Source organism: Acartia tonsa, chromosome 3 (genome assembly GCF_053477335.1).
Source record: "Acartia tonsa isolate MP-2025a chromosome 3, ASM5347733v1, whole genome shotgun sequence".
Lineage (NCBI taxonomy): Eukaryota > Metazoa > Arthropoda > Copepoda > Calanoida > Acartiidae > Acartia > Acartia tonsa.
Window position 1 is genome coordinate 43,411,680 of NC_137262.1, and position 15,607 is coordinate 43,427,286.

The 15,607-nt window shown below is 29.6% G+C and overlaps 2 protein-coding genes across 3 annotated transcripts in view; both read left to right on the plus strand.

Moving 5' to 3' along the window:
• LOC145314271 (poly(U)-binding-splicing factor PUF60-like) overlaps positions 1–15,607 on the plus strand; it is a 141,876-nt gene that overhangs the window by 10,582 nt on the left and 115,687 nt on the right. The window lies entirely within an intron of this gene.
• On the plus strand, positions 4,723–8,053 carry LOC145314899 (uncharacterized). The gene is made up of 3 exons (XM_080154976.1): positions 4,723–4,742; positions 5,487–5,857; positions 6,238–8,053. Exons 1-3 carry the CDS (start codon positions 4,723–4,725, stop codon positions 6,642–6,644), a joined length of 798 nt encoding a protein of 265 aa, XP_080011102.1. The 3' UTR covers positions 6,645–8,053.

The window sequence follows — 15,607 nt, forward strand, 5'->3', positions numbered from 1 at the left end:
ATTTTTTGAAAGATTATTAAAAATTCCTTTAATTTTTCTCCTAATTAAAAGATTTTAGATTTACGTTTGAAATTGTAGATTCCTAAGTAAAATTAGAAAAATATTTTAATGTAATATTCCCTATGATCTTAAACAAATTAAAGAGCAATATAGGAAAGTTTATTTCATTTAAATTTAACAAAGCCAGTTTTTCTTTCCAAATATAATAACTGTTGAGTTTCAATTGAAAACATAAAAAGAATTTTTTCTAAGTAATTATTAAAGTAAAATTTTAAACTTTAAATAAATAGATATATATAGAGGACCTTTAAGCATCTTAATTAAACTCTTATATGTTGAGGCAATGAAAGTATAAATTCTAGTGTTTCTTTAAGCAGTACAATTTTGGAACCCAAGTATATTCCCTCTAAAAATGGCAAAAAGAATACCTAACAAAAAAAATGACATTTATCTATAGGTTAAATACACCAGGATGTAAAGACCTTTAGTTAAATAAAATTGTTCACATATCTCGAAAATGAAAATCAACTATATAATAATCATTAAATTGATTAGCTGTAGTAGAATATCTACACCTACTTAAGATTGAATACACCTAGGTTGTAAAGATCTTAACAAATGCTACAAGGAAGAGAGAGGACAATACTTTAAAAACTAAATTCTAGTGTAAGAGAAATATTAGTTTGAACTTAAATGCCTTCCCAAAAGAAAGTTTAATTAAGTTTATTGGAATAAGACTTTATATATTGAGTTTGTTAGATTAAGATTAGGTTAAGATATATTAGGATATAAAAAGGTAATTAAAATAGAATTGAAGTACAGAAAAAAGATTTTGAATAATTATAGCGGGAAAATTTTATCAAGAAGCAAGATTTTATAAACATATTTATCCAATTAGCAGGCTTAACTTAATTCTTTAATTATCTAGACTAAGACTTTTCCTATAAACAAAATGTATATTAAAAGATTATTACATAATTAACATTTTTTGTATGATTGGAATTTTAAATTTAAAAGGAACTTAAAATTTATATCGAAAACTTGAACCGAAACATTTAGTTATAAGTTTTGCGTTAATTAAAAAAAAAAAGAATAAGTTTTTACCACTGAGGAGGTCAAATATTTGTTAAGAAGAATCACTTTTAAAAACAACACTGTACTTAAGTTAAGTTTGAATATTATTTACAATTTTTAAAAGCTTTAGTTTAAGTAAAAAAAAAGCTATGTACAATTCTTAAAGTATAAATTTGAGTAAAAAATATATAAGGTAGCTTATCAAAATTGAATTTTCTGAGGTAGTTAATAAAAAAAATATAGTTATTATTTAGGCCAAAAACTTTAAAACAAAACATTATTCATAAATTACATAGTAATTGAATTAGTTTATAATTTTATCACTGTTTTTATAAGAATTTGATGGAGGAATTTTGAAATTTTGAAATCTTTATTATACATGCCAAATTATATAAGAAAATAGAATAATAAGTATTTAAGCTTTGAGATCTTAGTTTGCTTACTATCACGAAAAGACACGAGGTAGTTTATTATGTTTGAATTATTGAGGTAGTTTAAAAAAAATAATATTTATCACTTAAGCCAGAAACTTTAAACTGAAATGTTTAGTTACAATTTATGAAGAATTTCTTTTGATAAAAAAAATTTTTTTTCACTAATTTTATGAGATTTTTGGTGGTGAAATTTAGAGAATTTTGAATTTGTATATTTTTATCACAATTTTTATCACAGATTAAGTCCAAAAGTTGAAAGTCCGAAGAAAAAAGTCCGAAAGCAGAGTTTTTTTTACCAGTTATGTATATTGAAATTTAAAGAATTTTGAATTTGTATATCACAATTTTATCACAGTTTAAGTCCAAAAGTTGAAAGTCCGAAAAAAAAGTCCGAAAGCAGAGTTTTTACCAGTTATGTATATTGGGGTTTGGAACCATCTGAAACAAAATTAAAATTAATTAACATTCATTTATTGTAATAAGGAAATAATTTTTAGTGAAAAAAACTTTAAGATGTGCAAACTAAAGAACTATAAACTTATAGTTAGAAATAACTCCTCTAATTTAAGGGGCAGGGATGAAATTATAGTTAGAGCTTCCAATATAGATTTACGACTCATGGAAGAAATTTTATTATGGCTTATTCAACAAACCCGATTAATATTAATGCAGAAAATTAGTAACTTAAAGAATAAGGAAAAAAGTAAACATTGCATTAGAAAGAATAAGCAAACTGATGATTTAAATAAGTCATCAACATTTTTTGAATACATTGAAGTTAATATGCGTTTAGCTAAGCAAGTACAGAGGGCAATGCTTCTTAACGTAGTTAAAACTTTAATGAAAAACTTTAAAAACTTAAAAACAATACTAGCTTTACCAAATAATTTGTTAGAAAAATAATAGGTGAAAAGTTTAATTTTAAAATACTGTAAAACTTTTATAAAATTTGTAATTACACATATAGTAAGCTAGGTACTGTAGTTAAGATTTGTTTTATAAGGAAAACTTTTCTTACTCTATTCACGGGCAGCAAGAAAGGGTTTCTTGACTGTTCCAGTTCCGCAGCTAGACGAGTCTATAAATAAAAATTTTTATTAGGTAGGAATTTATGTTTTTAATATCTGAAAGTATACATGATCAGAAAAAAGTCAGTATATATTATAGAAAGGGTACTTAAGATTTGATGAGTTTAAAGTAAATTAGAAGGAAGTAAATTAAATCATTTGAATTAAAGAAATTTAATTACCAAAAACCTAGTATAAAATTTTAGTATATTAAAGTTACAGAAGCGAAGTAAAACTTAATGAATTAGGTAGCTAATAATTAGTTTAATACACCTATAAATAATTAGCAGGGATTCTATGCAATCAAATAAAAATAGCCTACTGTATATCAAAGTTTATTTAAGTTTAGAATGACTTTTATAAAAGTAAAAATAATAATTTCTTTCAGAAGATATAAAAGCCTTATTTGATATACCTCTAGATTTATCTCAGGGGGTTGGGGCATCATTTCTATCGCCTGATTTGTCCGAGGGGGTTGTTGGTGATGGTGACGCAACTCTAGTTCTTGGCTCTCATCTCGTTCGGGATCTAAAATATAAAAAGACTATTAACTAAATTATATTAAATGATTATTAAAGAATATTTACATCCCTGTAACATCACTTATAGCGAATATTGGGTTTTAAACAGCTGTCAATACCATAAACTAAATAAAAATCTAATTATAATCTATACTACTATACTCATATTTTTTATAATTGTCATTAACATATTAGAAAGGAGATAAAAAAAACTTTACCTGGTTGGGAAATATTTTGCCTTCTCTTCTTAAAACATAGTCTCAATACCGCCGCCGTTCTAAAAAAAATGACAGCTGTAATTACTTCAGATGCTAGTATCAAAAAACCTACCCGGGCTACAAAGCTATCTGTAGGTCTGGACTTTTATAGTCCTGGATTAATAAAGATTTTACCAAGAAATTGCGTCAAAATAGATTTGCGTTTCCAAATTAAAGCACCCGAAAGTCATTTTACTATGCTTAGGGAGCGATCGAGTTTAAGTTTAAAAAATATAATATGCACTGGTGGGATCATAGATCCTGATTATTTGGGTAATGTTTATTTCATACTTCATAACTTATCAGGGAAAACATATGTCATCCAAAAGGGTGAAAAAATAGGTCAAATGATATTTCTAAAAAGCTGTTATCCAAAAATATTAACCATACGCAGTTTTGGGGCAGAGAATGCAAATAAGCAAATGTCAGAATTAAAATATTTAAGAGAGGAAAGGGGAGCTAAGGGATTTGGTTCTAGTAATGAAATAGAGGGGGAGAATAAAATAATAAACTTACCCGAGAGTCAAAAGTCCAAGGGCAACAGCAGCAAGGAATAACTTATCGGTCGTAGCCTCATTGCGTTCTTCTTGCAGAAGGGAATTGAGAATTGTTTTAATCTTATTTAAAATCATCTGGGAACTTCCATCCGGAATACTCATTGTTGTAAAAAAAAATCTGAAATTATAAATTTTTACAGTAATAGGTAAGTAAATCTAAACTCAATAATTATAGGTATTAATTTATCTATTGATATTATTAGTAAAGATATATAGGTAAGCATAATCCATACTGATGTTTGTGTTTATTAGTTTAAGCATTGATAATATTAGTAGAGAGATAATAGTGTTTAAAGAACATTTTTTTTGGGATAATATACAACTGTATAATAGGAGGATTCGCCTTGTTAAAACATAGGTTGGCAATTTTTTATAGTTCTTACAGGGCTTAATTGTTTTGTTGACACTACTGTAAAAAAAAACTTATTAGCAGTTGGTACTTTTCAGTTACACAAGAGATGAAAATTCTAAACTGTAATAGAAAGTATGAATTTAGTTTATCTCAAGAACAATAGGAAACACTAAGTAAACTTTAGATTGAAAAAGATTTTTGCAGATTATTCACAACAGAGTCAGGAGGGATAGTAGACAAATTGGGGCCAAAATTAGTAGTATTAAAATATTTGGTAGGATCAAGGTTTTTCTGGGTAGCACGATGAACTCTTGAGCTAGCCGTTTGACTCTGCTGGGAACGCCGTTTAATCTTTTTAGTACACTTTTGACCTACGAATAAAAAAAATCAATTAACAACAAAAATAATAAGTTTTCTTTTAAACTTAACCGTTCTAGTAAATACGCAATAGAAATTAAGAATGCCGCTGATAATTATGAAGTTTGAAAAATGAAAATCGCGAAACCTATACACGAAGACGACATTATGAATAAGGAAATTTAATTAAAGTAAAAGAAAATATAACAAAAGCAAAATAAACCAAATTAAAGTCTAAAAATAATATCTATTGGTTTAGTTTTATTTTTTTCATCTTATTCTTACAATTTTTTGGACACACGCGATCAATATTGGCCATTTTAAAAATTGAAATTTGATCTTTTTGATAATAGTATCATAAATATATATAATCTATATAGACTAACAGACTATAAAATCGTTCGCACCCAATAAAAAAGTCTGCAAATTAATTTCATAAAATAGCATAAAATAAAATCTTACCCAATGCAAGCAAAGCAAGTAATATTAGGATAAGAAATAGGGCCACTAGAATTGTACCACCAATAACCAAAATGGAGAAATAACCTGGGCTAAAAAAAAAATACATTTTATTAAAAATGATAGGTAAAAAGTTTTTTCTTTTAAAATTTACCTGCTGATTATTTCATAAATTGACTGATAGGAATTCTTGGCAGCCAAACCATAATCACGGTGGATAGATTTGTTATAGGCAGGACTCGGTTTTGGGGTAAAACTGGGAATATTTGGTAAACTAAAAGTTTTTGTAGTAAAGTTTCCAACCTGGGTTTGAGGACCAGATTTAAGTTTTCGCTTATTTGTAACTTTACCACTGAGTTTAGGAGAAGGTAGTTTAGTGGTAGGAACTTTTGGTAGATAAGTGGTTAGAGGATCCAATTTCACTTCTTTAAAAGGAGTTGAAACCATTTCTTGGGTCCTAAAATTTTTTCGAATTTCAGGCTCAGAAAGTTCCTCAGAATCTGCCTCCAAGACCCGGAGAGAGGAGGAGGTGGAGGTAGACATAGAGATAATTGAGAGACCGGAACCTGAAGTTATCATCGTGGTAGACGGAGATGAGACCATTCTTGATGATGGAGGCGAAGTTGTGGGCGTTGGCAACGGAGAAGACAGCGTTGCTACATCAGATTCTAAAGTGGTTGCTGAGGATAAGGGTGACCCTACTGAAAGCAAAGAAGCTGATGAGGTTGGTGAGAATACAGAGGATGGAGCAGTTGTTGAAGCCTCAGATGTGACTGAAGGTAACTTTGAGTTATCAGTAGATAGATGTGTAGCAAGCTGGTTTAGAGTTTCTTGCAATAGAACTGGTTTTTCTAAAGTAGATTCCAAGAAAGGAATGTCAGGGGAAGATGGAAAAGTAGTAAAGTAGTCAGAGGAAAAATCAACATAGGAGGAATCACTAATATTCAACACATCTTTAACAGATAGATTGGGTTGTGTAGTGTAAAGCATCACTTTCTCATCATGCACATCATTTTCATAACTGAAGTCAATAAGCCAATTTCTTAAAAGTGGCATCATGGAGAAAACACCCTAAAAACACTTTACTATAATGAAGTTGTTTTAAGACTAAAGGAACATATTATCTAACAACAGGGTGACCAAAAAATATTTTATTTAGACATGGAGGTCTGTACACCTGCAACAACAAACGGTCATCATGTTGTCAACAAGGAGAATGGTCAGGGAGAGTCAGAGAACAAGGAGGTTAGTGAAAATTCGTATGAGGTAGCTGAAGATTTCGACGACTTCGAAATTTTAGAGGAGTTTGATAGTCCAAGATTGATTAGAAAAACCTTCCCTGTCCTCATCAGCGATAATTGTAATACGTCTTTTTCCACCCCAGCTGAGAAAAATCTTCTTGAAAGAAAGATTCAGAATAGGCGGGCTCTTTACTCACCTTTTTACTTCTCACTCCCCTTTTCTGAGAAATCAACACTGTCAGAAATCACAAACACGTCATTGATTTTTAAAGCAAGTTATGCTCTAACACCCTATTTAGCTTGTACACAAAAAATTCAATTATAAGTTGACAGACATAGATAGTGAAACATTGTTCAAACACAATCTCTACTACGATAAAATTGCTGTACTCACAGGGGCAGTTGAAAAAAGAGCAGCTATACTTCCTTGCATGCTCAGAATTGACGAAAATAATGTTGAACTCAATCTTCTCAGTAGGTTTAGGGAAACTTGGGGAATCCATAGAGTTCAACAGGCAAGCATAAGTAGCGGGGGGTTTAGGCCAGCATTACAAAGCATGACTAAGAAGTATATCCATCTCTTTGCTCAACCACCCCCACCCCATTATTGTTTCTTTAATGCTAATGCTAAAGATAGTGAAAGTAATCAATTAATAATTAGACAGCACTATAGAAGCAGTTATTACCAGAAGTTGTATGAGACTAAGACAAACCTGATCCAAGTGTATGGTTGTCCTACAACAATACCCAGCTCCCAATATATTTGCCTTGGAGCACAGGATCAGGAAATTCTTGACTCATGTACCTTCGTGGATAAGGTCTATGGGATTGTACCAGTGGACAATCCTAGAGACTTGAATGTGCTTCTTAGTCAAGGGGAAGAGTTATATCTCGTGGACTCTGGGTACATGAGTGCCCAGTGTCTCAAATTGTATGGGTACTTCCCTGAGGACATTTTTTGGATGCCCCATACAAGGGACGAGATTCGCTCAAAGATTAGAGCTAAATTCTCAGGGGAGGGAAAAATGAACGTTGATAGGTTTCTGGATTTATCTCTGGTCAATATCAGAAATTTGTTCAGTGACTCAGGATTCAACTTACTTTTTGTCTCTCTTCCAAGTGGAAGTATCCTGAGACTGACTCCTGCTCTAATTTTTACCCTTGTTTTGAAACATAGACAAAATGATTTCACCCTCGTCAATTGAAAATTTTTTTTTGTTTTTTTATGCAGAGAGGGAAGGATGATTTACTTTTATTAAAAAATACACAAAAATCAATTTGACTAACGTCCAGTAAATTAAATAAAAAAGTTCTAAAAATAAAAAAAAAACATAAAAAGAATTGTAGTTTTAAAATAAATAAAAAAAAACCAAGTATTAGTATATTTTGAGTTTCCCACAGAAAGTGCAGTTTTTGCTACAATTTTACAAGAGCAAAAACTAGGATTGCACAACAATTCAAAGTTATATAATTGTGTTTTATATCTAGAATATTCTAGACTTTTTGTAGGAAACAAGAGTATAGTTATTTACTGTGATTCAATAATTTCATCATTATTTTGTATTATGTAATTGTATATAGATACTAGAATGTTCTTAGAAACACTTTAATTATACAAGCAAAAACCAATGAATAAGTTTTTGTCATACATAAAAAGCTAATATTGCATCATGTGTAAGTTTCCAGAATCTTCTTTATTATATGACAAAAACTGATGTAGAAGTTTTTATTATGCTTTTTAATACACAAACAGCTAATATTGCATCATGTGAAAGTTTCCAGAATCTTCTTTATTATATGACAAAAACTGATGTAGAAGTTTTTGTTATACTTTTTATTGCACAAAAAAGCTAGGATTGCATCAGATTATGCCATTAACTAAATTCTAGAACATTCTAAGATCTCAGTATAAATAGAGCAGCAAAGTATCTGGTTCTCAATGAGCCTTGCACACTCATTCACTCGTAACCTTTTATTTAACCTCTGTATCTCTTAATGTTTAACCTATCTAATGTGTTTATCTGTATACTATCTCTTTTCTTAACCATTCTGTTAGTTTTGATAAGAATGGTGTTTATTTTTATGTGTATCAATTTTTCATTTATCTTAATTTCTGTTTTACTCTTATTGAGATTTATAGAAATTTTACAAGTTCCCTGTTGGGACTTGTAAAAATCAAATGAAGCTCAAAACTAGAGAAATAGTCTAAGTTCTGAAAAATCATATACTTATGCTGCTTAAAAAAAATCTATCTTTAGCAAATTTATCTAAGTTAAACTATTATATCTTTGGACTTGTAAATTTACAAAACATAATGAAGTTTGATGATTATTTTTCAAAGTATTTGGATAACAAACAATTACATGTCAAGTGTAAAGAAAATCTTAAAGAATCAAATATTATAAGTTTAAAAATTACTTTCTTATTAAGAACTTATGGTTTACACTTTGCAAATCCAAAGATATGTTTTAACTGTCATAAAACATATTTAACCTTATATAAAATAATTGAAAATAACTTAAAAAACATTATTATACTTATGTTAGAATACAATACTAAACTATGATACTCACATTTAATCAACAATAAAGTATAAACAATAAACATTTAGTACATTTTTCACTTTGGTATATATTGAATAATTTGAACTTGAAGTTGTGAGACAACAGTTCTTTATTGCACAAAAGTTAATAAATAATGGGAGATCTTCGCGTGGAAGTGTTTACAATTTGCCATTACTTAAGCAGTTTAAGAGTAAAAGTAAAACTAATTTAAAAACTTAACTTATAAGCATATCATAACTTACTAAAGGACCTTTGCCTCTATATTATCTTGGTAAATGTTTATTATTTAAATATTCTTTATCTAATAGACTTTTTCTTAGAAAGCAAAATAATTACTAATTTAAAGCTTGTTAGAAAGTCCTAGTACCTTTGGAAGCGATTAGTAAAGAGCGGAGTTATTCCTGCGGAGGGAATAGCGTGATTAGTGATTATGTATATAGTTGATATTCATTAGGTTATGATAGTCTACATGTACAACTTATTAAAGGACCTTTGCTACTATATTGTCTAAGTATAAAGTAACTTCAAAAATACTTTGATGATTCCTTTTATTTAGAAATTCAAAGTAGTTGCTAATATCAAAGCTTGTTAGAAAGCCCTAGTACCTTTGGAAAACGTTAGTAAAGAGTGGAGTTCTTTCCTCCAACTTGATTAGGAATTATTCAAGTGCAAAAATAGAATCATTCTTAGTTGAGGGTTAGGAATCAACGTGGTTAGCAATTACATATATAGTAGATACAAATATTTTAAGTTTTGCAAAATTACTAGAGATTAAAGGACAGCTATCTGTAGGCGTTTGGAGCTTTAGGGACTGAAACGCACGACACAAATGCAATTGAGAACCTTGTGTACAAGCAATTGCAACTAGATGACACTCTAGAGGCCCTAGAGAATGCTAGTATATTTGTGGCCATTGGTCGCGGCCCTAGGGGGACACTCGCACCGGTTGACACTCTAGAGGCCCTAGAGCACACCGGAACATGGGAACCTCTATAGTTGTACCTCTCTTTAAGGATGCTTGATAAGAAATATTAAGTTGTATAATACATGCTGAATTAGATTTTGGGACACTGATTAGTACAGCTCTGTAGCTTAATAGCTTGGATTCTAGGAGTAAGGGTACGGTAGCGCATCAAGTTGTACTTGTATAAGCCGGCTATGCAGTTTACTCTGAGTTTCTATTGTTATAAGAAAAGCAAAATACATCTGGTAGCTTGCTAGAGTTTAATTAAGCATTGGATAAATCTTTATTTATTTATTCTTGGAAAATCTAGCTTTATTTAATATTCTCACAAATTATAGCTTATAAGTACTTCACAACATAATTTTAATCTAAGTTAAAGTATTGAATCGAACTGCTTTTCTTTGGCAAAGTTGAATTGTTTATCACATCTATCACTTGAATCAATTTAGCCTAACCAGCTAAATGTTGTAAACTTTGACAATATTGCGTTTAACTTATTCGGTTTGGTAGCTAAGTTTATGCTTTGTCATATGAGTTGGAGATTGGCTTCAACTTGGTTGGTATTCTCTTCTTGTTCTGAAACTTGGCACGTTTTATTAGAATTGGGAGAAAACATATCATAAGTAATTTAGAAAATTGGCAGCTTGATTTTTCAATTTTCACTGCAGAAATATGCTAGCTATTTACTTTATTAGGTCATTTTCAAGAATGCTTTAGCAGAGTTGTCAATAAGACCACCAAGCCGCTAATATACTTAATGGCGGCGGCTGCTTAACTTCAACAAGTTATTTATAAGAATATTTTAGCGGGGATAAAATAGATTAAATACCTCGCCTATCAGAAAACCAATGCAAGATTTATAACAAGAAATCTAAGAGGTCAGTTTCTATAAATATTTCACTTAGAACATTAGGATAGAAAGATATAATAAAAATAAATAGATAACTAAAAAGAAGGTCAAAAAAGGATATGAAGAAACCTTATAAAAGTCTATAGAGTAGATATACGTCTGTCATAAAAAAAAAGATTATCTCGTGGCTGAATAAATCATAAATGATATTTCTAGATGGACAAATACAGACAAATTGGGCTATGAAGTAGCTAAGCTTTTAGAAAATTTAAAAAAAAAGTTGTAAAAGGAAAGACAAAGATAGAGAGAAAATTTATAAAAAAAAAAGTATCCCCAAAAGAGCAGGAAAAAAGTTGCTGCAAATATTTTTTAAAAACGCAGCCTCACTAGTTGTTGATAAGAAAACATGGAGATAAAATTCTGCTATCAAATTAGTAAGCAGATAGAATCAGGGAGAGGAATAGCATATCATTCAATAATCAATAATTCAAATCACTGAAATTTTCTACTCCTTATATAAAAGTAACAAGATGTCTGTCTGTCTTTATGTACCGAAAGATCTCGCTAACTGCTTTACAATGTAGCTTATAATATGTCCTTGAAAGATTTACTATTTTAGTTGATGATAACATCGACCGTCCTAAAAAAATGACCCCTAGAAAAAAAACTCCCCCAAAATCATTTTTCCTTTATTTTACAACATTATTTCTATTCTCTTGGGGGGAAGGGGGAGGTAACCATTTGGCCAATGTTAATTTTTCAAATTAGTTATGAGTTATGTGTATCATTTAATAGATTTTAATTTGTGAATGTTTGTGCCCGTCCCTGGCTTGTAAAGGAATTCAAAGGATGCATATGCGGTATCCAAGAAATTTAAACACAACTCTTTTGGCCAGGTTTTTAAAATTTTTGATAGCAAAGCTACTCTATAGGAATTACTTATTTGATGATGGTTGGTCTGCCATTCTGTAGTGTTGTACAGTACATCCAACATTCGATTGTAGATAATAGCATTTAATTGAAAAAGTTTAACTGAATTGTTTTCTTGAAGTAAAAAAATTAAGTATTTTTTAAAGATTGATCCTAGGAAACTTGAAACAAATTTGCGTACTCTAAATTCTTGCTTATTTTTCTGTTATAGGTCTCTAATTTTCGTTGCTTGCTAAGAAACAAATTACAGCTTCAAACAGACTTTTGAATTTTAAAAAATATAGTATACAGAATTTTAATTCGTCTAAATAAGATAATTTAAATATAAGTTTCGATGCTACAAAGCATTTAAATTTTAATGGAAGCAAAATAGTTTTTAACTGAAATGAACCTCCCATTTCTTTTTCCTACTTCGAGCTACTCTATAACTTACTTTATCTATCTATCCTTACGTGTAAAGCATCTCATCGACACTTTATTTTTTTGTCATAATGTCTGTAAATTTGAAAGGACAATAAATTTCGTTAGGAAATTATGATTTACTCGGCTACCATAAAAAACAGATTGCTGAATTTTTGTCAAATGACCATTGAGCGTCTATGCCATAATTTGCTATTTTTTCAATAAATCTTCAATTCCAGTTTTAACTTTCCTATACCTTATGAAAACTTTTCACTTTGTCTTATGTTTCAATCATTTAACTAAAACTCCGCACTGTCTAAGTTATTTAGTACGCTAGATTAACATTGGAAAATCTCTTCCCTGTTTAGATTTTGATTAAAGCTACGCGTCAACGCATACAATAGGTTATTTATGAAACATTGGAGGCGAATCTCATACTGTTTAGAAATCAATTGTTCCCCAAAGTGTTGACGCAATGAAGCTAAAATTATGAAAAGGGGTATGGCGTTGACTTTTTAAAACTCTCAAGAATAGTCGTGCAAAATTTTGCTCTACAACTTGGTCACAATATCTTAACTTTTGATTCTCTTTTTAGCAATAAATATTTTGAAATATTTCTTTCGAGTTAGCAAAATAATTGTTGTAAAGTATGAATACCTTTTAAAATTTCAAATAAGAATGATGGTATTTGTTCTTTTCTTATACTTTTGAAATGCTTTGAAAATCTATATATTTTATGCATATATTTTATTTCAATGCTTGTTTAAGATCCATCATAATACTCTGTAATATATTTCTAGTGTATCTCTTTTATAAACTGTTTTAAAAACATAGATTTAAGACAAAAATATTTCAATTTCATACTTAATATGAACATTGAAGCTTTATATTCCATTTTGTTTTCGTGTTTTTTTTTTTTAAAGTTTGCAGCATTTCTTTTTTGTTATTATAAACTTTTTTTTATTAGTTTAAAAACCTAAATAAAGTTGAATTTCTTAGGAATACTATAACTAAAAATGAAACTGTACATATAACTCTGGGCAGATGACTTCTATAACATAAAATTACTCCAGTTTACAGTAGGCAGGTAATCCAGGGACCGATTTTGTACAGTAAATATTTTTAAAATGTGAGTTTTTACAAATATTTTTTAAAGGTTTATTTATTAGAAAGAAAGATATTCTAAAAATCAAGTATTGAATAAACTCACAGAAGTAGTATTTTAGTATTCATTGCCTTTGTTTTTTTTAACTTGCCTACATTCTCGGACTACTGGGTATATGTCACCTAAGTTTACAGTTTTATATCTAGTTTAAATACTGCATTAACTTTTTTGTTAGACCATATACCCTCCCCCCCCCCCCGTCTTCTCCATATTACATAATGTGTGTATTCTAGAGGTACTATATGTACATGAATAAGCCTTTTATTCACCATTTTTAAAATTGGGATTTCTATGACAATCATTTGTATTTTGTAAGCATTTAAAGCAGTTTTATGATGGCTTTTGCTTTCTGATTACTTAAAGCCCTTCCAATATATTTTAATTTTATTTGGTCTAATTGTTTTTTCTTCCTTTTTTTAAACAAATGGAAGTTTTTTCCCATACATTAACTATGTAGGGTCTCTTCTTGCCTGGCCTGTATACCTAACTAACCTGACGTTACCTGACACAAAGAAATATAAGAAGAAAATTACCCTACCCCGCCCCTTCTTGTTATCAAGTTATTAAAAAATTAAGGCATTTACAATTTGTTTTAAAGTCATTACTACAAAAAGGCTTTCAATATATTATTGTTCTGTGGGGGTTAAAAATAGACCCAACCAACAAAAAGGGAATCATCAAAATATTTGATATAAATTTTGTTGCATAGGTTGGTAAGAATAACAAACCTACAGCACTAAACATAGGGAACCAAAAGCATGTTCTTTACCTAAAACTTCACAATGGAATGTTGACGGATTTTTCTAAAATTTCATATGTACATGATTGAATGTTTACTGAAAATATAAAAATAAATAAAGCTTAAGATATAAAATCTAAGCACTTTACTTTTATTTGTAGATAATTGTTTACGAATACTGAAATAAAAAGGTTTAAAGATTTATTAAAAAATCCAAATAGTGCAATTTTTTTCCACATCTTACTCACCCTTCTGTTTCAGTTTTTCCCTACAGAAATATAATTTTTTCAAGTATGAAATGTTTTGGTTCCTTGAAAGTAAGCATAAGAAGTGTTTCTTTAATCTGACAATTAATCAAAAGGATATCCATTGTTATTTTATTACATTCTAAATTAGTTTATAACAAGTTATGGGCTTTGGTATCTAAAGTCTGTAAGTTTCCAAGCGGTAAACTATCAATTTTCAAGCAGAATGAACAATATATCGTTGTTATTAATAGGGTTTAAACTGTCATATAATGTTAAATCTGATTCAGGTACTTCTGGTAAATTAAGGCTGAAATAAATCATTGCTAAAAGGATGAACTAATGCTGTTATTTTGTATGAATGCTAGCATAAAGATTATTATGTATTATAAACTTTAAACAATGAGCAACACTAACTTTTTAGAAGCAAAGATACTCAACAAATCATATTTGTTTATATGTTTAGTTGATTGATTGATTAGCAATAGTTTTTTAGTGTTTGATACAAAGTCATCAAGGAGTAGGGGCTGAGACACGTATAGCCACTAGGGTCGGCTAAAGCTCCACGTTCAAGCACATTATGACTTGATACGTTGTCTCATGAGAGCTCCTTATGGCATTTGTCCAAAATTAAGTCACCGTGATAAATGACGATCTCTGCAGAGGATCTTGGCATAATAATCTCTCTTCTTACACGACCAGGGGGAAGTTGCGTGAATGTATTGCGACTGATGAATTCGAGTCAACACACGGAGACTTGAACTCGAAATTTCACCACTCTGAGCCGTGATCCCCCATCCCTACCATTTATGTAGTTTGGTAGGTTGATATGTACCAACAACATCTTAGAACTTTCCTCACATTTGATGATATAAAGTTTTTACAGAAGCTTTTTTCATTGCTATACAATTTATAAATATCAACGTCCCTGTTTATATCAATTGCAACATCTACTTGTTTTATTAAAATCGTGCAATAATCATTGTAATAATTTTTACAAAATTTTAACAAATTATTGTGTGCATATCTCTAATTCAAAGCAAAAATGAAGATCAAACAAGTTTAATGTGATAACTGTATTTAAATGTAATTCATAACTCAATAGTATTTCCTTGTTTAAACTAGCCGTGGAGACCTGGATGGAAGAACAAGGAACTGTTGTTAAAATCAATGTAATTTCAATGAAAAATTTTAAAATAGAAATACAAACATAAACATAAATATCAGGAAGAAATTTTGCAAAATATACATTGCTGAGGACTATTAGCTATATTAATAAATAAATAATCAATAAAGCAAAATGTTTTATTTTGCTGTATACAATGCTGTTAATATTATCAACAACAACAAAAGAATTAAAGAGATTTTAAATTGTTGACTTGCAGAAAAGTTATGTGCATGATATTTAAAAAAAATAATAAAAATTTCA

What these genes read in the sequence shown, in the direction of transcription:
- LOC145314899 (XM_080154976.1), top strand. Translation starts at nt 4,723, where the DNA reads ATGCCGCTGATAATTATGAA. An exon ending in ATGCCGCTGATAATTATGAA is followed by an intron (nt 4,743 to 5,486) that starts GTTTGAAAAATG and finishes ATAAGTGGTTAG; the next exon opens with AGGATCCAATTTCACTTCTT. An exon ending in AGCCTCAGATGTGACTGAAG is followed by an intron (nt 5,858 to 6,237) that starts GTAACTTTGAGT and finishes TATTTTATTTAG; the next exon opens with ACATGGAGGTCTGTACACCT.